The sequence below is a fragment of the Talaromyces amestolkiae genome (genome assembly GCF_001896365.1).
Source record: "Talaromyces amestolkiae strain CIB chromosome Unknown scaffold1.1, whole genome shotgun sequence".
NCBI classification, from domain to species: domain Eukaryota; kingdom Fungi; phylum Ascomycota; class Eurotiomycetes; order Eurotiales; family Trichocomaceae; genus Talaromyces; species Talaromyces amestolkiae.
The window spans coordinates 321,693-337,379 of record NW_024468037.1 but is presented as its reverse complement, the minus strand read 5'-3'; the positions used below and the strand labels follow the sequence as shown (position 1 = coordinate 337,379).

The following is a 15,687-nucleotide window of genomic DNA, read 5'->3' as shown; positions in this document are numbered from 1 at the left end:
CAAAGCGCAAAGGTGTTTCAACGGCGATATGGAGATGAGAATGAATGCGCAGCACTTAAATCTGATTGATATATACCCTGTTCATAAGTCGAGTCGAGTCTGTGGAGACTGTTTGAAAGTGTAGTATTTAGGGGTGAGTAGGGCGCATGTAGAACGGGGAGAGCGTAACCATTCGTGCTCGGTCAATCGCGGACCGACTAGACAATATAATCCTTAGTTGGTGATCGATATGACAGTTCCTTTCGCAAATAATTCCTTTTTCCCACACCATTCCTTTCTTTTTTTGAGGTTCAAGTCACAATTGCAAATCGAGTCGACGGGTGAGAGGGGAAGAAGAGAATTCACCCGCGGTGATTGAAGATTGCCGGTGGGAGGAAGGAACGACGGAAGCAGAGAGATTTAGAAAGAGGAAGGAGCGAGCTTGCCAGGAAGGAAAGTACCGCGACAATTAAAAACTCGAAACGGGGCAGGAGCGATGCAGGATGCGGTAATGGCTCAATTCAAGCAGCAACAGTTAGACAGTGATTGGTAGCGATGGTGGTGACCATATCCAATACGACACAACGACGAGGGAGAGAAGCCATGGGAGGTGTATGTACTATGTAGTAGGAAGTACTAGGGAGACCGCAACCACAACCACCGGAGGGGAGTTAGTACATGGTAATAACGTCGTTAATAATAACAGGCGATAATATAGTTAACCATCCATATATTAACGTAAGCGGTCCTGGACGGGAAGAAGGAGAGAAGAAATTATTAATCAGGCAATGGTCAAGAAGGACATAGGGCTTATATCGATTAATGCCACTAATAATACCATGCATGAGGAAGGAGGGGCGAGTGATAGTGCAAGTAAATTTAGCAAAGTTACCAACTACGTACTATGGAAAGTTACATAGTATACCGTCGTAGTTTGGAGTCTGCTGAAAGAACCCTCGCTGGCGCGTAGCAGATGCAGCACGACTCCAGCAACAATGCTGCTAATCAGAATGCAGTTAGACTGTTAATTCCGACTTGCTAGCAGCACGCAAGCACTCCGTGGTTACCAAAGATTACAGGCAAATCATGGGAGACCCCGGGTAGAAGGGGCAAATCAATGGTTTTGCACCATGTCGCTGCTGTGGGGCAGGGGAGGGTCGTGTGTATAGGTAATTTACTTAGCCAACGGCCATGTACAGGTTCTGTAGTGTCATGTACAGTACTTGTACAATACACGGCCAACGATCCTACGGCGTACTTCCCTACCAGGGCTCTATTCGAAGCGCTTTGCTCCTTTCAACAATATGTAGTCACTTAGATGGCAGTCATGTTGATCCATTGACTGACATGGGTATGTACTGCAGCAACCATCACATCCTTGCCAAGTGGAAGCACACAAGGCCATAGGGCAAAACATGCTAATCAGCTCTATGCCAGTATGGACAAGGTACAATACATGCGCTAACCTCATCCAGCGTAGCCGTACTAAAAATGGCCGGGTGTATGTAAGTAGGGAGTAAAACGGGATGCATGGAAGGAGCCGTCAAGGCCGTCGTTCCGTACTTTAGGGCGTGCTTTTAATTCTATTTTCGCTTCTTCCTCTTTGCATGCGTGCATCACCACCCCTCCTCCTGCGCCTTCAAGTACATACTGCAGTCACGGCGCTTGTCTGGTTGGCCTCTTTTCAGCATTCCATCGGCGAATCACAAAATACATACATACAACCACGTCTGTATTGTTATTTATCCTACTAATTCCTGCATTCTGCATCCTAGGGACACCAAACCCCACTGTAGAGCCTGCGGTGGGGATGGCGAGTGGCACAGCACGCACCGTAACTTTGTTAGTAGACGGCGACTCTGATCGGGGGAACAGCCGTTGAGAGGACAAGAAGAAGATCTGTACAAACTGTCATCGTGCCGCGGTTACAATCTGAGCAGCAGCAGCAGCTTGCGAACGACGTCTCGTTAGTGCTGAACGGTGTATGTGGTAACATGTATGTGCTGTCCAGTAGCTACATCACTAAATCATACTAGAGTAGTGTTGACACTGTTCAGTACCTGTTTGCGACAGCCAGGTGCACTGCTTCAGCAAGCAATAATTGACTTTGGCCTCGCTAGGGCAGAAGTTAGTCCGTCGCACGCTAGCGCCACGCTACGAGCTCGACGACGTGGGTCCCCGGGTCCACGCTCCCTCAAGTCCAGTCCCAGTGCCATTCCCTGGGTTTTTTCTTTTTTTCTCCTGTGGTAAGGCGTGGCTGGCGCTTCCGAATGCCCCGTGATATGGTACGGTGCTGTCATTCTTGCGGGCTCATTGGTAGCTAGTACGCACTTGGTACATCTTAGCACTTACCTTCTATTGATCGGTGTATTCACTGTATTCGTGCTGGCTCGTCCAGTTCGTTTTGCATTCAGCTTCGGCCGAGGATGTTTCCCCATTTGAATCGACTGACTGACGATGTAGTCAGCACGTCGTATAACCACGTTAGCCAACTATACGGTACTTGTGACTACGTACTGACTGAGTCTGACTCAGGAGTCTCAAATCACAATGTATGCTTAATAAATCAATGAGAATTCAGCTACCACCGAGGTCTTCCAGCCAGCCAACTGGAACGCCTTACGTATCGTACCGGAAAACTAGTCTGTACGGCGTACTGCAGAGAGCCTGACTCGGACAGTCGTAGGGCAGACTCCGCCACCGGACAATTCTGCCAATCTATCTATTGTTGTGCCCCATCAGGTTAGACCTGGAGGATCTTGGCACTGGCAGCCTCGTTGATCAGTGGTCAGCTTTTAGTTCGCGCAGACTCAATAGTTAGAACGTTCCAGCAATCGCGTTCCTGTGGTGTTTTGGCACAGTTTGAGCTATGAGCGAATGAACCCTGCATCGACCATTCACCCCTCTCAGGCGAAGAGGAGACGAAGCAGATAAAAAAAAGCTTGTACGGAGCATCTCGTACCAGTCTGTCAGGGCGGGTCTTGCCTCCTAGGGCATGACTCGGTTGGATATACCGTTATACGAGTTTTGCCAGCGAATAAACTTCATTAGCGATCTTTTTATTATTTTGGGTCTGGTGAGTGGCATATAAAGACTGCGTTTTACCACAATTGCGAGCGTTGCAACAAGACAACAGATGATCAGGAGGTTGTGTTGTCGCTGTCGAGTCTTAGCTCCCAGTAAATAGTGCAGCTTAACTACCTACCTTACTGGGTTAATGCAATTCATGCAGCCAATCAGCCGTTACCCACCCCACTCGCTAGTTGATTCCTACTAATTTGCTAGACAGTAATAGCTCCCAATATTTTTAACGTCGTTGAACGGTTGAAGCGGTGAAGAAATCAATCCTTACGAATAAATTAAAAATTACTTCCAGAAGCTCCAACCGGTATGTTGCCGTTTAAGGAACGACATATCGACATACGTGGGTACTGTACCCGAAATTTACGAATGAGGAAGGTCTTGTGTTCCCCAGTTTGTGCCTGTTAAGGTTCAATAGACAAGATCGCTGTTCATAATCTAGGGCTATAAAGCACATGCGTGGTTTTATCTGCTAAACGACAGCTACGACAAGACTTCGTATACTGCGTAGCGACGTAGCAATAAAACAGCTAGTAACTATGTACACATACTGTACAGAATACCGTACGTTGCAATAGCTCCCGTATGTAAAGGATGGAGATCCTGCGCCACACACAATATGATAACACTGATCTTCAAGTCAAGAGCATCATGGTGATCATTGGAATAAGCAACTACAACGTACTACGTACGCAATTCGATGAAATCAGTGACTTGGTGTGACCAATGAACCCTACCAACCACCATGTCGAGCCTAGCCAATCATACAAGAACCTGCGATGACTGCTTCAGGGCGCGCATTTGCCCTACGCCGCATAACCGCCGCCAGTAGGTCAGACAATCGCCGGAGTCCGTCGTCCGAACTTCGATTGAATCAAGAGGTTCAGCCTTACCTGGGTACTCCGTACATATGTAACATTGAACTCACTGCCTCGATTACGGCACAATCATAAAACCGATCGAAACATTAGAAGCATCTCCCAGAATTCCTTAGCGACGCGATCTTCATACCCATGTAGCCGTCCATGTATGTACGTACGTACGTTGTACTATGCACGCTCTATCGGGTCTGGTGTAACCAACTCTAACTTATGGACCATCATGCTTTTCCTGTCCAACTTCCCAGGGCTGATTCGGATGGAACTTCAAGAGTCATGCTCACTGCTGACTGATAGTTTACCTATCTTTGGGAACTGAACATTAATTGATTGAATTTTTGGCCTCGTGACAATTCTATCGCCCAAATTTGTATCAACAGTATGCAAGTGTACGAATGATTTGAAAAGTCTAAATTTGCATGCTAAGTAAGTATTTCTCCGCGTTGATACTGTATTCGGAGAAACAAGTCGAACTTACACGATAAGTCTTATATTCTTTTGGTGAGATATGAATCCCTACACGGAAAGTTGAGGGAATATGGTAATGGTACCGACGTCGGCACCATCAAAGGTTTAAAACATATGGCAGAAAGTGTGTTTAATTGTCTGCAATTACGTATGCCTGTGATGTATGTTGCTACATAAGTTAATTAATTAGCGGACATTACTACGTTTTAATACATACAGTACAACACAATTTCCGGATAAACATTTCCATCCTTCTACCAGTAAACATGAAAAGCGCATCTCCGCACATGTGAGGATAAAACGCAGACGTAGTAACGCATTACTATGTTGATCATTGTGCATATCGTCCTGTATAAGACCAGGACTCGAAGATGAGATGACATGGTCAGCCGATGTATTGCTTCCTTTCCAGTTGCTGATCAGGTCAAGGCAGATTCTGAGTGCAAGGATCACGACTGAATCATTTGATTAAGTACGACATAGAGGTTACAGATTGATTGTCGACTGTTAATTAGCTGGCTTAATCTAATGATCACAGCTGTATGTGGTGGATATCCGTTTTACCGTACATACGTACTAGATAACGGGTAATTACGTGTCAGTATCGTGTAGCGTTAGCTTTTGCCTAATAGCATGCCCATGGACTAGGACTCGCCCCTTGGCCCGCCCGCCCGTCAGCCTTAAGAGGCGAAGTGGACCGCATCCGCTTCTTCGGTCATAGCGTGGAAACAGTGCACCTCCCATCCTAGCCCTAAATTAGTAAAACACTGTTATCCCTTTAGGCCTTAGGGTTGGTTGGTTGGTTGGCTCAGCTTGAGTGGCTCSTGGKCAATATATGTCGCATGACTAATATTTCCGTCGGGGGTTAGAATTTGTTCTGGCCTCCGACGGATGGCTGAGAACTCCGTCAGTGTACACACTTTGATTAGTTTAATTGACTAACTAAACGCTGTCTCGGCTCTTGATCAAGGGGCCTCTGAAGAAGACTCCATGAGAGTTGTATGATAGAGTTTTGGAGGCCTTCGCCCATCCCAACCAGTTTCGGCTTTTGCTGTCCCCCCGGGTCTAACCACTGCCTTGGACTCCTGAATGTGTGCGCTGTGCACGGCTTCCTGGTCAGAAATGTCAATTTTGTCAGAAAGTGTGGATGAAATCCACTTCACAGAAAGCTTTCAGTAATTTCTAAATGAGAATGTCCACATGAAACGCTTTTTGGGGGTTGCTTGAGCCCTGTAGACTCTGGATCAGTGGGCAGACAAACCACAAACGGCCAATTTGGCCGTAGTGGACGCCCTCGCTTGGACCGCTTTAGCGGCGGTACTTATCTCCCTGAACCATTCAATTAAGCCAACCCAAATGTCAATGCTTGCACAGAAATAGCAAAGAATTACGTATCTCACAAATTGCAACGTGGTATGGGGAATACCAAAGTTTGGCTAACATGGCAATCCATTGAATATAGGCGGGAGGCGAAATGTGCAAATCCCGAGACACGCTTATTTTCAAAAGTAATTCTTGACGTCAAAACGCTCGATGTTCGTTCAACTTCGTTATTCGTTCCTCCAGTCAATCTAATTACAGCGTCTAGGGATTTGTTCTGCGGGACAAGGCATGGTCTTTGACTTTTGGCTGACTTGATTGCCGGCTCCCATCTTGTTGAATTATGTATGATGTTGATCTTAATTCTAGAGTGATAAGCTGCTGTAATCTGACTTTGGCGTCAATACTCGGGCATCTTTCGATGGTTGAGACTTGAGTGTCAATCAAGTCGTACTGAATTACCATTGTACAGCCACTTTGTCACTAGAAGTATGTACTACGTAATACCATTGGACGCCCTGGATAAAAACTCGCCCAGAGCATCGGCTATCCCGGCCAATGCTCACCTACGTTTCATTCAAGTCGTCAACGCCGTCCCAAGGACAAGGAATACATATTACTCTTATAGGCAGAGTCTGCCCTACGACAAAGGATTCTTCTGCACGCCCATCTGCACTAGTCCATAAGAGGCAAGTATACAAAGACGGTTAGACCAGCCGGCTAATCTAAGCCGTTCCTAGACTAGTCTCCACACGCGATCTCCAGAAGCGGCTAGGCTGGTGTTGTTGGGGTAGAAATTCTTATTTTTGACTCTATCAAAGTGTGCGTCTCACACAACTGCGTCAAATACGTATATCCATGGACATCGACCAGAGGGGAAAGATCTAACCAAGTCAAGCCAAGACAAAGCTCTACAGCCGTTGATTGTGCACCACTGCATGCGTGCTACCACTTCCGTCCCCTCATATACTATTAAAATCTCGATCGATCCGATTTGGCAGTATGGCTCTGAATCGTATTGAGGGACACAACCTCTACATCGGCGGGKGAGTTTTKCTTTTTYTTTTCATCTCCGTTTTTTTTTTTTTCGAGATGCCGGGCTTGCCGGTTAAAAGCGATCGCCTTACGTACATTGCCTAAATCAAATATGATGGACTGCCTGCTAATTGCTCCACTCCGCCTTGCCCTTGTTACAGCGTGATCTCCCTTAGAAACAAAGCCGCACTACAAAAAGCCAATATTACGCACGTGGTCTCCGTACTGCGTATGCGCCCAGATGAGAATCTAACAGAAGGCTTTGAGCAACTCAAAATTGAGGTCGACGATGTAGATGACGAAGATCTTTTGCAATATTTTGCGTCCGCCAATGCATTCATTCAGGCAGGGTTAGATGCAGGTGGTGGTGTTTTGGTTCACTGGTGTGTTTTGTGTTTCTATTTTTTCCCCTTCTACCCCTCTTTCCTGTGTCGGATGGATGTCCGTTCGGACCCTGTAATAGCCTACAGGGTCTAAGATAGCGAGGTCACTAAGAGAGGGTGTGGAGCCTTGTCTATGGCTACTGCCGGTGCTATGTTAATGGCTCAGGGTGATGATCTCCGTCATTTTGATTGGTTGCTTGCTTTTCATATACTACCTCACCCTACATGCAGACCTATAATAGTTTGATACTGACGATGATCATAGTGCTATGGGAAAATCTCGTTCAGCAACAGTATGTATAGCATATCTATTGCACCAACACAGGAATCTTGATCCACAGTCAGCCCTGGAACTGATTCGCAAAACCCGGCCATTAGCTGAGCCAAACGATGATTTCATGAGGCAGCTATGGCTATATCACGAGATGGGTTGTCCGGATGATGTCACCAGTGATCCGAGATACCTACGCTGGACATCGCATCGTCAAATCGAGCTTAGTGCCGCGTGTGGCAGAGCTCCGGAGATTGATATTGTGCGGTTCGAAGATGAATTACCGCGTGATATCAGTTCTTATGAAGGAGAGAAGGTGACTGAGATTCGATGCCGTAAATGCCGGTATGTCACACATCCTATACGTTTACGAGAACGAGTCCCTCACTAACAAAAACAGACGCATGCTCGCCACAACCCCATTCATTAACCCCCATGACCAAGACACCAAAAAATCCACCACACCATCTACGGGCAGCTTGGACTGTGCACACATATTCCTCCATCCCTTAACATGGATGCGCCCCTGCCTATTTCCGGGATCCGCTGCTTCAGCCGCCTCTCAGTCATCATCCGACGACATCAGTGGGCTGACGGGCACAGCTACTGACGAGGCTCCACTGTCAGGTCGACTAACGTGTCCGAACCCGAAGTGTGAAGCTAATGTAGGCAAATTCGCCTGGCAGGGATTGCGTTGCAGTTGCGGGAAATGGGTTGTGCCGGCTATTGGTGTTGCGCGTGCTAGAGTTGATGTCACGGAGACAAAGGCGGATAGCACTGCTCCTGTTGCGAGCAACAATAACAATGCCAGCAGCAATGGCATGAATAGTAGATTAGGAGCGATGGGCATCCGATTACCGCCTCATATGCGGGGAATGACCCAAGACAATAATGGCCAGAGTCCGAGAAACAATCTCTGATGGAGATTCGGTTACATGTTGTTGATACTTATGACGAATGAATACAAAAAATTGATACCCCGATACTCCTTAGGCTCACGCATTGAAGTAATCACAGACACGAAATACGACGTAGAATGATATGATCGACGACTGCCTTTCGTCCGTATAGAATCTGCCCTGTAGCTGAAGATGTAGCTAACGGTTATTGCCGTCTAGCCTTGTAGGTACTACTACGTATGAAGACACGAACAGATCTAAAAGAAGTACCTAGATGCGATACACTAGGTCGAAAGTAGAAATACTTTTCGACATGAACTCGCTCTGTACGTCACACTCAGCCTAAAGACGATGGGAGCTCGCAAATCTATCTAATTACAATTGTCGATTGCCTAGAATTGCCAGGTTTCTCCGTAACTTAAATACTGGTTATTACGATGACGTTAACTATACATATAGCTACGGCTAGCTGAGGGCATCCATATCAAGGTGAGCGGAGACGCCCTGGAATTAGGGCTAAATGACGAGAGCTTCACGATCCGACCAATTGGCCGCAGGCATAATCCATTGTTTTGTCCACTAATAACATGGCCTACAAGTATGAATAAAGATGTCGGAAATTAGTCTCACGCAAGATTCGTACATATTTGCGAGCTCTTCCAAGTTCTAGCCAGTTTTCGTCTAATTATCGTGCTCGCGAAATTTACCTAAAAGAGACTTGTTGGCTTGGACTCGGGCTCCTTGCTGAGAGTTTCGGGGCTGAGAGTTTGTATTGAGTAATCCTTTTCGGAAGCACCTACGCTGTAGCCTTAGGGCTAAGACTTACTTACTATGGATGGATTGTTTGTTACTTAGTGCTTATTTATCGATACACTAAATACTTCCTAAGTATTCAATGTTGGTTCCAGTTAAAGACCAGTTGGTCAAAGCTTGTATGTATGTATAGTCGCATTGAAAGCAACGGTTTTTGTATATTACAAGCTAGTTACGAACTGTTCAATTTGATCATAGTGCAAGTCCATTTCGAGGTGATCAACATCTAACCATATGAGGAATAAAGCCAGCCTGAACCGACCTTCGACTTTCTCTATCGATACCCTGGACCGGATCGGAGTTGCAAGTTCTCCGGTCTGCATAAGCCCTACACCCTAAGATCTTACCGAATACGCACTTCCCTTCGTGGCCAAATGGTCTCTAAGTGTGGTGGCTGCTTATGTTCACTCTATATGTATCAAGCTTTGCCATTAAGATCTTGAAGGTTACATCAATTGCGAGTCCAGGCCTTTGTCAAATGCTTTATTGCACATATCTGTAACGTTGAGCTCAACCTGTACTTTTACGAAAAGGGACTTTAGTAAGCTGACTGCATTTGACGGAATTGATAAAAGCAATCTCATCGGTATGGGTAGCATCACAATTCAGAATTATGTCTGAAAAACGTGCATTGAGAAGTTTGTGGCAAAAAGATATCCAGTCCTGTTATGCCTACGAAGCAGAAATTAGGGAGCCACAGACCATTCACACGTAAGTACCTCCAGTGAGTCCAGTCTAAGAACTTGGAAGTTTTGTCCAAGTATAAAATCCACTCATATAAGTAGACTATCCCCTACTGCGTAATTTCACCCGCTAAATTTTAGTGTATACGTACATATCAAAGCCGATAGTTATTATCTTACTCCATGCTCTGCCGTCGGCCATGAGTTCCTCCGATCAGCTACTCGATAAATTTTAAGTAACTTGGCGATGAACTGAAACCGTTAACTACCTTAAACTATCGGCCTGTGGCGTCCCCTAAATTAAGGCTGTCTTCTTTAGCCCTATGCCACTAACTCTTGACCTCAATTCCTGAACCGCATGGTCTAGCCCTAGTCAAATAGCCAGTTATTAAGCTGTCTACTCATACAGCAATGGGTCTGATGGAATCACGAAAGTACTCCAAACATACCATAACAACTGGAATCATACTGAGCCGGCTTTGGAGTCAAATAAATTAATTAATCAAATATGGGGTCAGTGGCGGTCGTCCTCCCATATGACATCCTAATATATGCGGTCCATTGCGATTTCCATCGAGTTGAGTGCCATATTGCCCGTTACGGTTAGAAGATGCTATATGATGGCTGAGATATAGGGCTACGTCAATCAGTAAAAAATTTTTTCTCTCAAACGATAATAATATTTCGTATTAAGTACTAAGTCGAATAAACTAGTTTAATGTCACAAGAATTGATGCTCACCGCTGTCTCGGTTTTTGTTCCTTGCTAAGGCCACAATCTAGCCCTAAGTGCTTAACTACACACTAGGGGAGCCACTTGACCCATAACGCATTATTCTCGGACTTTTTTGATATTGCCCACATGTCACCTGTGAGAAATTAGTGCCTGGTTAATATATTACAATCGAGATCGCCTCACTATGCTAGGTCCCTGTGCCTGCTGTCCCACAGTTAATTGGCATTGATACTGCATTGGGGTACTACTCACAGGTACTGTTAATGGAAAATTTCGGCTTGATCATACCTGTACTAGCCTGAGCTTATCTCTCTTTATGCTATGTAACGTATGCATTGATCTCTGTAGTTTTCAGGGTTGCGCATTGAAAGGAAAATTTTCGGTAAGACTTGCCATCCGGTCCACCTAAAAACTCTTAGAAAAGCAAGTTGAATTCAATCTGGTATCAGGTACAAAGGTTTTAAGTGCATATAATCAGATCCGGGGGTATTACTACATAAAGAAGCCGAAAAAGCAACCTTGGAACCATTCTATGAGGACAACGCAGATTAGGGCAAGAAAGTCAGGGCGTAGGAACTTGAGGAGGGGAGGTTAGGGCACGGCTAGCCAGCACCTGAAGTAGTTGACAGGATATCCATACTGGAAAATTAAAGCATGGCAGCTAGTAAAGGAAGCAATGATTGAAAGTGTAGCCCTTGGAAATCGTATTCACCGTCAGACACTTAGTAGGAAATCGACCTCGGGAATCAACCACTTCCGATAAAAAAGAGATGTCCGGCTTTCTATGGAAGAAAGTCAACGTCTTCTGCGGGAAGCTGCAAGGTTTCTTTCACATAGGCTCGTATAGAACGGTCTTTCATAGCCTGATGCAATGCCATCGGATCTTTTCTGGCGTTCAATACATCTCGATAGAGCCTTTTCCTCTTCTCGGTAAATGCGTCCATAGTATACATGTTCTCTCTAGCTCGTTGGTATTCACAGTCCCCTGGACAGAGTCCGTAGTCTTTCCAGGCCTGTAAGCATTCTTTTCCAGGCCCCAGAAATTCTTCTTTTTGCTCTGGAACAGCTAATATATGACGTAATCTCCAGACGCTCTCTTCTTTCTTGTTGGCCCTCGCCTTAAGGAAACCCTTCAAATTATGGAATTCGCGCATTGTAACCCATAATTGAAATTTTCGGTAGGTCCTATCTGTCTTGACCAATTGCTCAAAATCTTGGGCAAAAGTCCCATTTGTCCAATACCCATAGAACTTCTCGAAAGAGTGAGAAGATATACCGAGGTCCTTGCGAAAAAAGCACTCGTACATGTTTTGCAGATATCCCGGACCATCTTGGAAAAAGACAACAGCAAATCCCATGTCATACCAAATGTCAAGGCTTCTATCAGACCACAGATATGCAGCCCGAGGTCTCTCTTGAAATACTATCATACCCAGAGCAAAATGAGCTTTTTGGAGATCCAGCAAATCGAGGTTAGTCTCTCGACGCCGAGCACATTCCATGGCTTGCTTGGACCACTTTTCCTGAATCGCGGAATTAACAGGTGCTGAGTTATCATAGCGCTCGATTCTATGCTCCCTAAGCTTTGCCTTGGGTCTGAAAAACACGCTTCGTTCGAAGGCTGGACGGTCCACCAAGAGTGATGGTCTAACAGCGGCTGGTAAATTTCTCAATATTGAAGAAGAATTTTCAACAAAGTGTTTATGGTCACACCACTCGACGGCTGTTTCATAGTCGACTCCCTCCTTTTTTAGCATAGCATAAACCTGCACAAGACTCCATGCTTCATCAGGCGTGTTGCACCTGGAGAAGAGATAACGATCCCAGACTCTTATATCGTAAGGGACTGTTTCAAGCTCTACAGCTTCATTAAGTATAGAGGCATATTCTTTGGGCGTTAGTTCCTCTACTAATCTTTCGGCTTTAGACATTGCGAGAAACAAATCAGGGGTAAAGTGGATTAGAGTTGGCAAAGGTGAATCACAAGTTGACGAGTTAAGGAAAGAAGCTGTCAGTTCGTTTTTGATGAAGTCAAAGCCAGGAAACATTTGGCCTTCTTATAAGTTTGCAATTTTATATTGGGATGATATGACTCCTTCGGATTAGACCATAGAAGTATGACCCTCTGTGAGTCAAGTCTACATTGAGATGTATGATGACGGTCAATCAATAACGCGAAAATCGTCCTAAGTTGAACTGCTTTGCTCCGTTTAGAGAATCGATAGTAATGAATTTTGATGAGTACTCTATGTTGCAGCATCACTATTCCAACTTTGCATTCAGACGTATTGATACTAGATGTCCCAGTGCTTCCATTTAGCAACTTCATCTTCCTGCATGAATCCTTGGAAGTCTTCGATCCTGGATCCTTCTAAGTTAACTATCTAGCTATAACTAATGACTTCTAGAATCAGTTATAGTTAATAAAAGCTTACACCTTTTGCTGATAAGTACGTGTTATGAGATTCAATTCTTACGAATTAATAGTTGATTGATGATGATTTTTATCTCAAAATGAAATTCAGGATCATTTTATAATGTCTTGATCTATGATTTTCGGGTAATCGTAGTGGATCTATTAGTTTTAGCTATGCATCCCTCAAATTCAATCTACATATAAGTATTTAGGTATAAATGACATTTTCTGATCCTTGGATTGGAAGCCATCAGACTCTATCATCACATGGTCCTAGTGTGTGACTTGTTCTGTACCTACATAAATAAGTGACTATCGCAACTATACAGACCAAGCATATATAAGCATATACTGCTCTTTTTCACAAGGAGCAGGTCAACTTTACGCATATGTGGCTTAGGTGATATCCAGATGTCAACACTACTCACTTGAGTTGCTTGGAGGAAGAAGTTTGATATTCAATCTGATATTAGATACAAAGGAATAAAGTGCATGGAATAGAATCTAGGAGTATTGATATTGACAGGAGAAAGTACAAAGCAAGCAATTAGGGCAAGGATAAATAAAACCTGACATGAAAAGAGATTAGTACATGAGGTAAGTCTAGTGGGATTCAATGCATTCATAAGCAAGACAAATAACAGCGAGCATGAAAAAAAAAAAAAATGGAAATGCAACCAATCAAGAAGAAAAAAGGTAAGGCAGACCGATATCTGAACATTGTGTAACTTCAATATCCCAGATAATGGCTACTTGGGTGAGTGAAATCGTTTGACCAAGCACTTTTTACATGAACCTGACAAGTCCGGCAATGACTTGGTCAAATTCGACCGCCTGTCTTGCATCATAGTAGCGCCAACCTTTTGCTATCAGGATGCTTGCCGTTTGCTTCGTCAGCCTCCCTTGCAAAAGCCCGAACTCCTTCCCAATTTCCAGCCTGCATTCTTCTGTGAAGCTCCATTGGGTTTTTACAAAAACGCAAACACTGCAAGTACTGTGTTCTTCGTTCTTCTATGTTCTTAACCCTGTCACCTCTCTGGTGCAATCTGTAATCTGTCCATGCAGTTCCGAAAAGACGTTTTATAATATCATCCTTATCGATCTTTTCCTGGCTATAGTTCTCAATGCCCATAGATAGCAGATGACTTAGCCTCCAGATACTCTCTACCTCTTGTCCATTGGCTTTCTGTCTCCAGAAGGTCCTGATATTTTCAATAAAATCAGGCTCTGTCTCTTTCCATTGCTCGAACCGAGGGTGGAGAGTTCCGCTACTCCAGTATGTATAAAAGTGCTCAAAAGGGTGTTGAGTGACGCCCTTGATAACGCCGCCTCTAAAAGCATTAATATACCTGCTCGAAAGCTCATCATCTAGGTAAATAGTGTGTGCAACGGGAAATCCCATGTCAAAATAAGTGTCGAGGTTGATGTCCTCTAGCACCCAGGTAGGATCTGGTAGTGCTCCCCATACGATCACACCGAAAACAAAATAAGCGTTTCGTTTCTTGATCCATTCGTTTGGATCCAAGTGTTTTTCGCTTGGTTTACCAGCCTTGACGCAAGCCCTGCCTTGAGCAAGCCACTGCTCCGTGCTCTGATTACCCAATGTAGTGTTGCTACTCAATGGTGTAGCCAGCACCGCTCTATGTTGCTCAAGGAATCTTAGGAGACTGCCTGAATCTCCATATTCATCGTTGGAGTTTTTGATATGTTTGAGGGCGTTCTCCACAAATTCGCCTTTCACGCACCACTTTCCAATCGTACTAGGAGTATGTCCCAATTTCATAAGCCACACGTGTACATCACGCAGGGTTACTGCGTCAACTGGCTCTGGACACTTCGAGTAAAGGTATCTATGGCAGACTCGGTACTCGTAAGGGATCATTTTGAAATGGTGAGCTTCACGGAATATCATAGAATAATGTTCAGGCGACAGGTCCGATGGCTTCGTATTTGCGTTCGCCATATTCTTTCTTTTGAGGATCTAGACTTAGGAAAACTGAGATTGAAGTATCATGAAAATTTATTATTCGGMAACTTATAAGGAGAAGTGAAGAGGATGCTTGTTGGTAGAATTCAAAATCTACACAGGAAGCCATTTGACCTCCTTATAAGCTTGCGCCGAGTTGAATTGTTCATGTTGAATCCTTCAATTGTAATTACCTGTGTGTCAAGTACGCTGTCATATCTGATGAGATGACAGAGAATTTGGCTGATCTCAGTCCGAGTGTCATTGTTATCTGTTGTTGAACACCGCCGCTTGTAACTCTGCCAGGCAATACTATCGATATATTTGAAGGGATGGCAACAGAATTGTTGGCATCAATTTTATTTCCTTTGTTTATTCATCAGAACTTCTGGAATATGTATACTTTTTGTGAGTCTACATTTGGAGCATGATGCCATATTTAGTGAAATGGAAGAGAATCAGCAGACTCGGAGGCGAAGTTCATTGTCATCCTATGTATGATGATGACTTTCATTTCAGACTAATTCGAATCTATAAAAGTCAAGAAATGGTTTCACAGTCCTGAAGCAGGATTGGTACTTGACTTTCATTTGTCATTAATGTTGAACTCCAGCTGTGATGCCTCCAGAGTCAAAGTACTTGACATAGTCAATGATACAATAGATGATCAATGTAGTGATATTCGAGTTCATTTTATCCCATGTTGAACTTTTGATTCATGACTCCTCATTTTACTAATATTGTCATACAGGCGGACACT

General features: G+C 44.4%; 1 protein-coding gene across 1 annotated transcript; it reads left to right on the top strand.

The window, feature by feature from the left end:
- Window positions 1–7,413: 7,413 nt before the first annotated feature.
- On the top strand, window positions 7,414–8,335 carry BHQ10_000107 (uncharacterized protein; the record flags this gene model as incomplete). Its single annotated transcript, XM_040873065.1, has 3 exons — window positions 7,414–7,437; window positions 7,486–7,760; window positions 7,816–8,335. The coding sequence occupies 3 exons, from the start codon at window positions 7,414–7,416 to the stop codon at window positions 8,333–8,335; spliced, it is 819 nt and encodes a 272-aa protein (XP_040728612.1).
- Between the last annotated feature and the right edge of the window lie 7,352 nt (window positions 8,336–15,687).